Genomic DNA, 12,778 nt, shown 5'->3' on the forward strand with positions numbered 1-12,778 from the left:
GAACAAAATAACGAAAAAGTTAAAATCTACAACTTTTATTTTACTGCAGTCTTTGGCCGAAGGCTTCGGAAGACTTCTTCCGCACGTAGTCCGAGATTTCCAGATCAAGTTCAAGCTCCAAGCTTCGAGAGCTGCTCTGCTGCCGATACAGAGAACTATATGTAGAAGCAATGAACTGAAACATAGTTTGCTTTGACCCATTGAACTGCTTAAAAACCCCCTTAAACATAAGCAGGTTTTTGACTTGAGTATTGAAATGCATTGCTTAATGTCGGGACGGCGCGAACGCCATTCCCGGCTACCAAAAATTACACGCACGAGTTATTCACATTAGGAATAATCGCAGAGGTCAACTCAGCCTAAGTATGAGATATCTGTACATACATATATTCGAAAACTAATATTATATTATTCTTGATTGAAAAATGTCGCTGTCCTCAACTTCGACAGTAAATTCCTTAAGCTTCTTTGTCTCCATCTGAAATTGTTTATTCTCAAGTTCAAGAGGAGTATTTTCTGGAATTTTGTTTCCCCAAAAATATTCCAAGAGCGGAAGAAGTGGAAACGGTCTTCGTGATGAATGAATAAAAGCCACCACCATGTGGCCTTGATCTTGAAATTCAAGAAGGTAGAGGCTGCCCTCCATATAACATGATTCGAGCATCTCTACCGGTTATTAGCATATTCGTGTGAGTTGCAAATCGCCATTGATCAAATGCACGTAGGCACATTAACATAATCCAAGAAGGGAAAACACACACATCGTATTAAAAATAAAAGGCCCATTACCTTACATATAATTATGTTATGTTATGGACAGAGAGGGAAGATTCCACTATGATTAAATGGCTTAGATTGACGACATTTGACTGCGCAGGGGCTTCCCCCGAAGCCTGAGTTGTGTCGCTTTTGTCTGTCTCTGCATGTTGTATGGTAGAATATGGTGGCTGGCATGCTGGAAGTACCAAGAATTAGACGATAAAATTGTTAAATGAAAACAGAAGTGGACGACGCGTCGTCTCGAACAGCGCATGACTCGGCAATTTCGGGCAATCCGCTTTTTCTTCAGCGAAGCTGTTAATTCTTCTATAATTAAAGAACGAGTCACTGTGGTCCAACAGCTACTTCGATATCTACTTCCTAGATTCGGACTCAGACTCAGACTCAGCCTCAGACAACGGAGTTTAATTCGATTGTGTTTGTGTGTGTTGTGTGCCTCTTTGGAGGTTTCGTAATCACTTCTTTTCTACGTTTCTGATTTACAGATGAGGCCCCCGAAATGGTGAATGTAACATGAATGTATTGGTCGGTGTTTATCGCAGCTTAGATGCTGGTAGAATGCTGGAAATTGGCTGGGACGGTGGTCCCTGACCTTTGGGTGGATGCGATCTCTTTCTCAGCTTGTTATGATAATTTTGTATCCAACTTTCAGATACCTACTATAATTCCCCCATTTCTTTGAGTCCGGTTCTATAATTTATTTCGGGTGCTAGTCTAACAATATCTATTAAATTATTCTCTTCGATGGGATTATGTCACACGGCAAGCCTGGCAAACCCTGGAGCAGCCTGGAGCGGTGGAATAAACCTACTGTTTAAATTATATATTGGCAAGGTTCTGTCGGCATCTGAAATTTCAGATCTTAAGGGGCGCGGGCGCACATGTTAGGAACAGGTTCGGCGTCTTACAGAGCAGACACAAAACGAAACCTAAAACGCAAATAACGATATTAGATTAATTTTAACTAAGAACCCCAAAAGAAGTCACGCTGGTTTCAGCCGCAGCACGAGTTCGACCTGTGACGACGGCCATTGAAATAGCTCATAAGGAAGCTTCTCCTTGGCCTTGGGTTACATAAAACATAGTTCGATCTCAATGCCAGCTAATTACCTGAGAATCTTCAAGTCTACGAGCCAGAACCCAGTGCCAGCGCAGCGGTTGGTAAAATGATTTTGAAATTCTTTAAATGAACCCCCACTCGAACTAAACGGAGCTCCCATTTTGAAGTGTCTACTAGCGGACATGACAATGCGTTTGAGACAGTGTTTTAATTGCACTCACATACTGAATTGTGTATCTTTAGTTAATGGTCTATCATAGAATCGAACGGCCTTATCCCAATTGCTGTCCAAGGCCACATCTGGGCAGAACCTGGAGCTGTCAATGGTCTATCAGCAATTAATTTCATAGACGGAGATAGATCTTGGCAACTTCTGTTTTTGGTTTTCGAACCCAAGGGCAAGTCATCAAAATACAAATGCAAAAAATACAACGGGGAATATGTACGTCATATATGAAATATTACACTGAAAATAGTGGGTCCTAAAATGATATATTGGGGACTGGCATTCTGCCCAAAGAGCTGTACATAAACAGATGAGATGTGTTCTAGGAAGATTCTATAAGTTCTCGATCGAATAGATTTCATTTTAAAATCGTCACTATTTCTCTCTGTGGAACCCTCGACTGCAACTATTTGTAGGTCGCATAAACAGCAAAAGGCCCAGTCATCTAGGCAACAATGAGAGTGACAGACAGATAGACAGACAGCCGGGTGCAAGGCAGTGCTTTTGGCTACCTTTTTGTCGCCTCCGGCACTGCCATCTCGCGGTCTCTACTACCTTTTCGCGATCGAGCACCGCACCACACCACTGTCGAGCAAACGGAGATACTCTCCTCACACACAGATACAGCCACAAACACAAATGCAGACACAGACACTGGTACAGATAGAGCTGCGACCCGAAGCTGAGCTTGCGCCGAGAGCTCGAAACCCGAAACGCTTGGCCCGAAATTTTTAGCACTTCTTTTTAAATTTTTGTGCAATCTCGGATTTTTGGTTAGTTGTCTATTGGAGTTCGCAGCGCTTATACCCAACAAAATTTGATTGGGTTCGCCGGATCCGGTTCGATCTGCATACGTATACGTGCGACAGGGACATGCATGCCCCGGGCATTACAAAGTGAAACACACTCAAAACGATAATAAACACTATTCCGATTTCCGAATTGCAATCTGGCATAAACGATGTCCTCAAAAGTTATTAGTTCTTTGATGGCCGAGAGCATTCTGCTCACGAAAATGGCCCAAGTGATTTCGGGTTACTCCCCCATAACGATCTTCCTGCTGGCGTCCATCGCCCTCTTCCTGGTGGTGTACAACAAGCGCAGGTCCCGCCTGGTGAAGCACATAGAAAAGATCCCGGGCCCAGCCGCCATGCCCTTCCTGGGCAATGCCATCGAAATGAATGTGGATCACGATGGTGAGTACGAGTTCTAGAGTTCTCAGACACCCATTTAGAGCATACTCAGTGATTGCTCCAGTTAGTGATATTGACCCTGAGTCATTGATACACCTATGCCTATACCCGAACCAAGGGGTGTATGATTGGTTGGACAAACATTGAGCCGAGCAGCCGAGCAGCCGAGGAGGTGCTAATTTTTGCTGATCAGCTAGCTCCCAACGAGCCAGGCGACAGATCTTCGATGGATCGATCTGTGGATTGGATTCCAGTGTTAATGAACTTTGCTTATGTTTTGGAATAGGAGATTCACTTTCATTGCGGAAGATAGTCCCCATAAACCCAGTCGCTAATTGATTTATAGAACAGCCTCGACAAACATTTTGAAATGCAACAAAACCTGTCCTGCTAAAAATTTTGATTGTAATAAGCAGGTGATTTGTGCGCTTTGTTGTCTTTCTTTTTTTGTGTTATTTTGTGTTTTTTGTTTTTGTTGAAACACATAATTTAATTAACATATTTGTCGCTGTTTTTGCGGGGTTTGCCTCATCTTCGATTGGGGCCAAACGAAAACGTGAGCATAAGCCCAGAGCTGCATTCGAGCGTGGAACCCAAACGAGCTGTTTAGTCTAATGAATTTCGATTAGGGAAAAGTTCTGGCTGCTGCTGGAAGGCATTCACCCTTGCCCCAAAACGGAAGCCAACAGAAGAGTCAACAAACAATCTAATAAAATATTTCATTGGAAACCTCACACGGTGCTGAGCGGAGGTTAATTGACACTAAACGTAACTTGAGATGAATTATAGAATTAAAACAGGAACAATGAAATGAACAAATTAGCGTAAATAAATGCCTTTGATCTTGATATACGACCGGACTTTAAAGTCGGTCAGGACTTTCCCTCACGCGTAATATTTCAAGTGTAATTTGACTGAAGTTATCACACGCTCTTTATATGGAATTAAACAATTACTAAATCTGAGAGAGAACGGAGAGAGTCTGCGAAGAATAGTAAGAAAGATCAGTGGCGAGAAGCGTAGCATAACAAGCCAAACAAATGCTTACTTGAAGACCGATAAAAATAGCCATAAACCATTTAAGAGGCAGACCCAGACCCAGACCCGGCTCAAACTTAGTTTGCGACTGAGACTGAGACTGAGGCTGGGGCTGGGGCGGGGGCTCACAAAAAGGTCCAAGCGTATAATGTACTGGCACGGCTGTTTTAATAATTTTTTCGTCACAGTCTCGGCAGAAAAGGGAATCGGGGTTAGTGCACTAACGGGCACGTGGGGCGTGAGAGCTCCGGCACGGCCCGGACTCTAGTGACCATGAAATTCCGTAACGGATTCTGACGTCAGCGTATGCACAGAAATTAATTCCCAAATCATCACCAAAGCCCTGCTAATCAATCGGCGATATAAGTTCCTAAAGCATTGGTGTTCGAGCTTAAGGGAATTCAATCTTCGGTTTCTTCCCTGGCCACTACAAGCGGACAATGGACAATGGGCCTCTGGGCGAACCGAAGCGGACTTGATCTTGACACTGAATCGTAGAAGAACTCTGCAGTTCTCCATCCAGCGATCGATTGATGTATGATTAATTCGCACGCCTCAGATCCGCTGTCCGGCTTTTGCAACGCCGAAAACAAAGCAAATTAACATAAATTTAAATGCGGAAGCAGCCTCCAAGAGATACAAATTTTTGTAGCCAAACTATTGGACCGCTGCAGCGGGGCTTTGAGCGGATTGTTACTCATTCGATGAAATGCGCTAAGCCCTGACTGGATTCGATTCGATTCGATTCACTTCCGTTTTGTTCTTTGTCTTTGGCTTTCAAGAGATTCATGCTTGAAGATCTCTTGTACCCCAAAATCAGGTTTTCGGTTAATCTTGAGGGTTCTTATGGGCTCTTGGCATCTTCCGTTTTCACTGCCCAATTAGCATTAACTCGTACCAATGTAAAAAGTTTCATTGAATGTTTAGCAGTGTTTCGACCAAGTGATAATCAAGTTAGATCTTTTAATGAGTCGGCCAGAACATTAGGAACTGGTTCGTCAAAACCAGTCTAGTATAGTCTAGTCCTATACTTTTATGAGTGTCATCTTCAAGGCACAAGAGCCGAATAGTCAGAAGATTTGCTCAAATGCTTGCTAAATAAAAGATTCTTTTGCAGTCAAGGCAATCAAGGAGGACCAGCTGGTCTACAACCTCTGAAGAGGTTTTATGAATATTTTTTTTATTATAAATTAATCTAAGAACGTCTCTGCAATTACGAGACTTTTGTTAAATGATAAACATGAAATATGACGTTGCAGCAAATGGCTGAGCGAACGAACAGCTGCCCAAGGTCACGTGGTTCTTGATCATGCATGTTTCTCTTGGATTGCTCGCCGCTGCTGAAGAGCCAAGAAACTCGGCAACATATGAGTGTGTCTGGCGTGGAGTGGAGCTATGTGTAGTGCTTCCCAAGGCTTCGACTGGTTTCCAGTTCTAACGCTTAAGAACATTCGCTGGCTCTCGGGTCACGGCTGGCTGTGGGTGTTCTGCATTGCGGGTGGGTGCGGCATTGGGTGGTACTTGCGATCGCCATCGCCATCGCCATCTGGTAACTGCTTTTTAATGTGCACTGCCAATGTCAGCCGAGCGAGAGCCAGCTACCAAAATTATGCCAGACATAAATTATTTCAAATTGCCAAAGCAATTTTACGCACAAAAATACCGCAGCAGGCAGGTGACAGGCAATACAGGTACAATATGAAATCAAAATCAAAATTAAAATGATAATGAAGAGACCCCAAGACCCATACACCCATGGAGACAGAGGCTGCTGTGCCGGCATAGAGGCACTGGCTCTGGCTCGGACTCTGTGAAATGTGCTTTGTTTTGGAGAGTACGAAATTTGCTACCCATTTTGGCTACCCCTTTGCCTTTGCCTTCCATGCAAACTTCCGACATCATAACTAGTATGTCGGCGTCATCATCAAGTTTGCTTTTTGGGTGTTTTTTGGGGGTTACATAAAGTCATTATTAGAGATCGCTGAATGGCCACGCATGGGATAGGTGTAGGTCCCCCCGGTGTTTGCCTGTGTGCGAGAGAGTGTTTCATCTTTTTAATTAATGCAACACATATGGACTCCAACACATACATATGTACATATGCAAACAATCACACAGTCAGAGACAGAGAGGTGAACCTGCCCTCGCTCTGCTCTGCTTTCTGGGCATTTGGGTATTTTCTTAGAAAATAACTGCAGCGACCTTGATTGTCGCCCAAAGAGGGGGCGGGGGGCTCTAATTGCTGCCATAAATTATGTTCTCACACAAATTTGTCAAAAGCGTTACGATTTGAGTTTGTTAACCGGTTGCGAACCGCACACCAATCCAATTCCCTTTCAGAGCTCTTCAACCGCGTCATCGGCATGCAGAAGCTGTGGGGCACGCGCCTCGGCATCAATCGCGTCTGGCAGGGCACCTCGCCCCGGGTGCTGCTCTTCGAGCCCGAAACGGTGGAGCCCATCCTGAACAGCCAGAAGTTTGTGAACAAGAGCCACGACTACGACTATCTGCATCCCTGGCTGGGCACCGGCCTCCTGACCAGCACCGACCGCAAATGGCATTCCCGCAGGAAGGTAAGGGCTTGGGCCGAGTGTCCGGGAGAATTCTGGAGTAACTCTGTGCTGTTTGTTGTTGCAGATTCTCACGCCTGCTTTCCACTTCAAAATCTTGGACGACTTTGTGGATGTTTTCAACGAGCAGAGCGCCGTGCTGGCCCGCAAGCTAGCCGTCGAGGTGGGCAGCGAGGCGTTCAACCTGTTTCCCTACGTCACGCTCTGCACCTTGGACATTGTTTGTGGTGAGTGTCAATATCGGGTAGTCCCATGACCCATGCCCCATGCCCCATCTCCACCGACCATAGACCATATACCATAGACCATAGACCATAGACCGTTGCTAATTGCGTCACTCGTCTTATTTCAGAGACCGCCATGGGTCGCAGAATCTATGCCCAGAGCGACAGCGAGTCGGAGTACGTGAAGGCAGTCTACGGGTAAGCGACTCAGCACACAGCATCATAATGACCAGAAAAGAGTATGGAATTGCGCGAGGGGTTCGGGTGTGGTGTGTGCAACTCTTCCTCATCTGCCGAAAGTTATCAACGCCCCGCCCTGGCAGCAGTTTAATATCGAGAGCTGTCATGCCAGCTGTCAGACAAAGACACACCCTCCCAGATACACATGTCCTCCCATTGCCCATCCTCCGGTCGGGCAGGAGCAGGAGCAGGAGCTGAAGTACAGCCATGTGGAAAATATGCGAGATTAAGATGTCAATGCGATGCTTGAAGTGCTCTGATGCTGATAACAGACAACTCCTGCTTCTGCTTCTGCTTCTGCTGCTGCTGCTGCTCCTGCCACGCCTCATGAAGCACACACCCAAGACCCACACTTGACTAACTTTCAATTTAACGCAACACTTTTCCAATCCCAATCCCCATTCCAATATCCATTCGAATCCCCCTTAGGATTGGCTCGATTGTGCAGAGTCGCCAGTCAAAGATCTGGCTGCAGAGCGACCTCATCTTCCGGCTGACGGACGACTACAAGCTCCACCAGAGCTACATCAACACGCTGCACGGATTCTCGAATATGGTGATTAGGGAGCGCAAGTCCGAGTTGGCCCTCCTGCAGGACAACAACAACAATAACAACAACATCCCCGATGCCTACGATGATGTGGGAAAGAAGAAGCGTCTGGCCTTCTTGGACCTGCTGATCGATGCCTCCAAAGATGGAACCGTTCTGACCAATGTAAGTGAAGCTGGAATAGCCACTCTAAGTCACTACAAGCCACTCTTTTAACCTGTCCTTTTGCCACTCCGCAGGAGGACATTCGCGAGGAGGTGGACACCTTCATGTTCGAGGGACATGACACCACATCGGCGGCCATTTCGTGGACCCTGTTCCTTCTAGGCTGCCATCCGGAGTACCAGGAGCAGGTGGCAGAGGAGCTCGACTCGATTTTCGGAAACGACAAGGAGACCCCCGCCACCATGAAGAACCTCATGGACATGCGCTATCTGGAGTGCTGCATCAAGGACTCCCTGAGACTCTTCCCCAGTGTGCCCATGATGGCTCGCATGGTGGGTGAGGATGTGAATATCGGTAAGACATAAGAATAATCTGACTCTCCAACTGAGTTATCGATCACTGAAGTTGCCGCTTCCTCCGTTTCCAGGTGGAAAGCTTGTACCCGCCGGCACCCAGGCCATCATCATGACATACGCCCTGCACCGCAATCCACGGGTCTTTCCCAAGCCCGAACAGTTCAATCCGGACAACTTTTTGCCCGAGAACTGTGCAGGCCGCCACCCCTTCGCGTACATCCCCTTTAGCGCCGGACCTCGCAACTGCATTGGCCAAAAGTTCGCCATTCTGGAGGAGAAGGCGGTCATCTCCACCGTGCTGCGCAAGTACAAGATCGAGGCCGTGGATCGTCGCGAGGATCTCACTCTGCTGGGTGAGCTCATCCTTCGGCCCAAGGACGGGCTCCGTGTCAAAATCACGCCGCGCGATTAAGGGGCAGCTATCCAAAGTATATAACGTGTAAATATTTAGAGATACCATAATGTTAGGGACTAGTTTATGTTAAACTAAACGATTAATTCTAAGAGGGGTATGCCCTTGTCTCTCTCTGTAATCTATTCAATGTTAGGCTAAGATTAAAACTCAGTGATTGAATATTGATTTATGGTCTATGCTGATTTATCCGAACTATCCAAACAATTTAAGAAAGAGTGAAATAGAAGTTGACTTGAGCTCGATTTACTTTGTAAGCGATCCAATTGGATTGGAAGAGGTATTCTCCCTCTGGAAATGGCAGGACCTGCGTAAAGTGCTGATTGATAAAGCTCACAGGAACCTTCTCCACCACGAGATCATGCTGGGAATAAAAAGGAGGGAATTAAAAGGAAATTCAAATAGATTAGTAATTCTACACTCACATCGAAGGGACAGGAATGATTCATATTTGAATGGGCGCTGAACATACCGTGAAAGAAAACAAACACTGGGTTCGATTTTGGATTTTTCAATACCTTGCAGGCATCCACAGTGATATTGTAGAGGAACGGCTTATAGCCACTGAATCGCTTGAGCAGTGCAAAGTTCACCTATAAACGATAACATCTATACACAAAAATGACTTACACAAAAATGTCTTACAAACATACTTGTACTTTGGTAATTGGAATTTTATATAAATTCACTTTGACGGACACATATTTGTAGCTCCGATTCACAGACTTCAGATAGCAATACTCAAAATCATCGAATTCCTTATCCAGTGAAATGCATTTGATGTTCGTAAACTCCACTTTTGAGGCGATCTAGAATATCGTTCATTTTTTATACAATCTTCAGTAAGGATTAAAAGGATACAATACGCACCTCTCTGACTAGATATAGGAACAAAATGAGTTGAACAAGAACAATGTACGTGGAGCTCATTTTTCTCAGACACACCGAAAATCAGGGCGATACGATATGTGTTCCGGACAGTTACGGCACACGAGTATTTATTCCCCATTTGAAGCAAGCGATTACAGTGATCACATCAGATAATCGATTCCTATATCATGTCAGGCGTGAAGGGTTTAAAAATCAATTTTTCTGTACACATGTCTTGACAGTACTGACGAGTATTGCAGCTCATAGTCGAAAGCGCACCGTAACACAGTGTGTGAAATGACCAATCCAGCTCCATTTAGTTCAAAATTTCATGGCAGAACCTTTTGTGTGGTTTCGATTCCTAATACCTTACTGAGTATGAACGAAATTTCCGTGAAGCTCGGAAGCGTCAAACCGAACGTATATTTGGTGCAAGAGCTATTACAAAACTCCCACCGGAGTGAACATCGACAAAAGTCGAACACCTAATGCAAATTTATATCAGTATGGTGTCTCTACATTACATGCTTGGATAAGATGCCTTGAATGTACATATGCTTCACATAGGTTATATGCACCGGTTTATCCGAGAGCTAAAATTTGCAAGCGAAATAGCTGGTGTCGATCTAATTTACTGATTTAGCGCGATACTGAGACTATGGCATGTGGGTATAAAGTCAATACTGAGGTTTTGCGCGTATTTTGATTTACAACAGCTGAACTATTTGTTGAAAACTATCCATCTTTTTATATGCCATTCTCAGTGTACAACATATTATAGCATGGAGCCGAAATCATTGGAGGCTCGTAACAAAGGTCTTCGAAATATAAGGCAGCATCTCACCCGAAAGTCTTCACGTAAAAATACGATGGAAGATTGCTCTTTACATCTGATCCGTTAATGTCGAATTTATCAAAATCATCGTCAAGGCTTTCCGAAGAAAATATGGAGTTGAATAAAGAGGTTAAAGCTTCGCTATTAGATGTTAAGTTTGAAGATGGCGTTTTAAGTTCCGATAGTTCAGATACCGAATGAATATGTATGTTTTTCAACTCCAATATTATTTGCATTTAAATAAACTCATAATTACATAAGTGACACTGGTACATCCATTATTTTGAAAGAAAATTGTTTAATGAGCTCTCTTATTTGTTCGTTGCATTTTTACATTATTTAGTATTACTTTTTTTACATATACTGGGGAGTTTTGGTGCATAATATTATATATAAAATGAAATTTCAAAATTGACTCATTCTACTGAAATTTAAGCGCGTTCTATCAGTGTCGCAATACTTAAGAGCATTTTTCTCTTAAACTCCCGCTCCGTGCGACTCTAATAATTACGGCTTGGAGCATAACATAACTAAAAAAAACCTGTTATTTTAAATCATAATGAAAGTAACAAATGACCGATTCCTCGCAGGTACGTCACGGTCCATTTGTACATTTCATAGAGACTACTAACATAGAAGTTGCCCTTTGTATTTATGTACTTGTTTGCCAAAACAAATCGGTCGAACCGCTAGGGATCGCACACGTCAAACAAGACGGAAAGACGGCCAGACAGACATATATCGACTCGGTTATTGATGATGATCAAGAATATATGTATATGCTTTTGGGGTCGGAAACGTTTCTTTCAGGGAGTTATTCATATTCACTTTTACCAAAAATCTAATATATGTACCTCTATACTCTTTTTGAGTGACGGGTATACAAATCAAATTTATAGATTGTCTCGGTATAGTTCAGCTAGAGATTTCTTTATTTAGAGATAAGACTGCTTTGGAAAGTAGCGGTGTTTCTCAGTTTATTTCTTTAGTTTTCAAAGTTGTGGGAAAGAGTGCCATATATATCGACCTCAGCTCGATTTATACCGTAGGCATGCCAGCTGGTGTGCAGCTGATAGTCCCCATGAGGAAAGGGTAGAACTTCTGTGAATTGCTGATCAACAAACTTGGTAGAAAGCTTATCCAGCACAATATCGTGCTGCAAAGAAGGATCATTTCAAAGTGTGAATAACATATTCATTCTGAAGGCACTTACATCGAAGGGGCATGTATGATTCATATTGGAGTGGGCCCTGAACAGATCATGAAAGTAAGTAACGACGGGGTTTGACTTTCGGTTGCTTAGGAATTTGCAAGCATCCACAGTAAAATTATAGAGGAATGGTTTGTAGCCGCTGAATCGCTTGAGCAGGGAAAAATTAACCTAGAACGATATAAGCATATGTTTTTAAGTTGTTAAACAAATTTCGCAAATATATACACACTTTGACTTTAGTGATGGGAATTTTATACAAATTCACTTTCAGCGACAAGTACTTGTAGCTTCGATTCACCGACTTAAGATAGCAATACTCAAAATCATCGAATTCCTTATCCAGGGAATTGCATTTGATGTTTGTAAACTCGAACTTGGACTCGATCTTGAATAATTGTTAATTATTGGTAAAGTTGAAGTTGATGTTCATTAAAAGTATACGCACTCCTCTCAATAGATGTAGAACCACAAGGAGTTGAACCAGAATAATGTACCTCGAGCTCATCTTGAAAAGCAATGAAAACCAGTGGCACAAGGGTATATATCCATTCGGAACAAATGATTAAAATCACATCAGATAATCCATTTCAATCCATTGAGTGCTATTGATCAATCACATATTTTAGTGCAGTGGAACAAATTGGATGTATCTTTTGTCTATTATCTCTTAATTTATTTCGTTACGCTTGCATTGTTTTGGGTGCAAAACACTAAAGAATTATTCAAATCATACCATACGTCATACCAAGCATACCAGTTTGATTGGATTGAAATAGATAATCCCCATCGGGAAAAAGGAAGAACTTTGGCTAATTGTTGATTAAAAGGGTTGATGGAAAGCTTTCCAATAAGACTCCCCGACTAGATATAGTACCACAAAATATTGAATGTACGTGTATATCATCTCGAAGAACAATGACGCGAATATAAATGTATCATATATATGTAAGATATTATTTAGAGTATTGTTTATTCGTATTATTATCGCGGTGGCCTGGTATGTGTGCTTACAAAAGTTCTTAATGTTACGGCTTATTTCTGCTGAT

The 12,778-nt window shown here is 43.3% G+C and overlaps 3 protein-coding genes and 1 non-coding gene across 4 annotated transcripts; 1 reads left to right on the forward strand and 3 right to left on the reverse strand.

The window, feature by feature from the left end:
* Positions 1 to 271: 271 nt before the first annotated feature.
* LOC117187589 lies at positions 272 to 367 on the reverse strand. The gene has a single exon (XR_004472245.1). It is a non-coding gene; the product is annotated as a U1 spliceosomal RNA (small nuclear RNA).
* Positions 368 to 2,856: 2,489 nt separating this feature from the next.
* Positions 2,857 to 9,004, forward strand: LOC108154264 (cytochrome P450 4c3). Its single transcript, XM_017284500.2, has 7 exons — positions 2,857 to 3,262; positions 6,638 to 6,870; positions 6,935 to 7,094; positions 7,220 to 7,289; positions 7,761 to 8,046; positions 8,121 to 8,400; positions 8,474 to 9,004. Exons 1-7 carry the CDS (start codon positions 3,028 to 3,030, stop codon positions 8,812 to 8,814), a joined length of 1,605 nt encoding a protein of 534 aa, XP_017139989.1. The 5' UTR covers positions 2,857 to 3,027; the 3' UTR covers positions 8,815 to 9,004.
* LOC108154065 lies at positions 9,000 to 9,744 on the reverse strand. The gene is made up of 4 exons (XM_033390100.1): positions 9,685 to 9,744; positions 9,468 to 9,623; positions 9,240 to 9,407; positions 9,000 to 9,178 (listed from the first exon to the last, which is right to left on the reverse strand). The coding sequence occupies exons 1-4, from the start codon at positions 9,742 to 9,744 to the stop codon at positions 9,023 to 9,025; spliced, it is 540 nt and encodes a 179-aa protein (XP_033245991.1). The 3' UTR covers positions 9,000 to 9,022.
* Positions 9,745 to 11,504: 1,760 nt separating this feature from the next.
* On the reverse strand, positions 11,505 to 12,237 carry LOC117187434. The gene is made up of 4 exons (XM_033390101.1): positions 12,178 to 12,237; positions 11,968 to 12,117; positions 11,733 to 11,900; positions 11,505 to 11,675 (listed from the first exon to the last, which is right to left on the reverse strand). Exons 1-4 carry the CDS (start codon positions 12,235 to 12,237, stop codon positions 11,505 to 11,507), a joined length of 549 nt encoding a protein of 182 aa, XP_033245992.1.
* Positions 12,238 to 12,778: the final 541 nt, after the last annotated feature.

The sequence above is a fragment of the Drosophila miranda genome, chromosome 2 (genome assembly GCF_003369915.1).
Source record: "Drosophila miranda strain MSH22 chromosome 2, D.miranda_PacBio2.1, whole genome shotgun sequence".
Classification (NCBI taxonomy): Eukaryota; Metazoa; Arthropoda; class Insecta; order Diptera; family Drosophilidae; genus Drosophila; species Drosophila miranda.

Bases quoted from the DNA above. Each gene is read 5' to 3' on its own strand.
- LOC108154264 (XM_017284500.2), top strand. From the start codon at position 3,028: ATGTCCTCAAAAGTTATTAGTTCTTTGATGGCCGAGAGCATTCTGCTC. The intron at 6,871-6,934 runs GTAAGGGCTTGG...TTGTTGTTGCAG, and splicing joins AATGGCATTCCCGCAGGAAG to ATTCTCACGCCTGCTTTCCA. The intron at 7,290-7,760 runs GTAAGCGACTCA...AATCCCCCTTAG, and splicing joins TACGTGAAGGCAGTCTACGG to GATTGGCTCGATTGTGCAGA.
- LOC108154065 (XM_033390100.1), bottom strand. From the start codon at position 9,744: ATGAGCTCCACGTACATTGTTCTTGTTCAACTCATTTTGTTCCTATAT. The intron at 9,624-9,684 runs GTGCGTATTGTA...ACGATATTCTAG, and splicing joins TCCTATATCTAGTCAGAGAG to ATCGCCTCAAAAGTGGAGTT. The intron at 9,408-9,467 runs GTATGTTTGTAA...TATCGTTTATAG, and splicing joins TTCCAATTACCAAAGTACAA to GTGAACTTTGCACTGCTCAA.
- LOC117187434 (XM_033390101.1), bottom strand. From the start codon at position 12,237: ATGAGCTCGAGGTACATTATTCTGGTTCAACTCCTTGTGGTTCTACAT. The intron at 11,901-11,967 runs GTCAAAGTGTGT...ATATCGTTCTAG, and splicing joins ATAAAATTCCCATCACTAAA to GTTAATTTTTCCCTGCTCAA. The intron at 11,676-11,732 runs GTAAGTGCCTTC...CCTTCTTTGCAG, and splicing joins ATCATACATGCCCCTTCGAT to CACGATATTGTGCTGGATAA.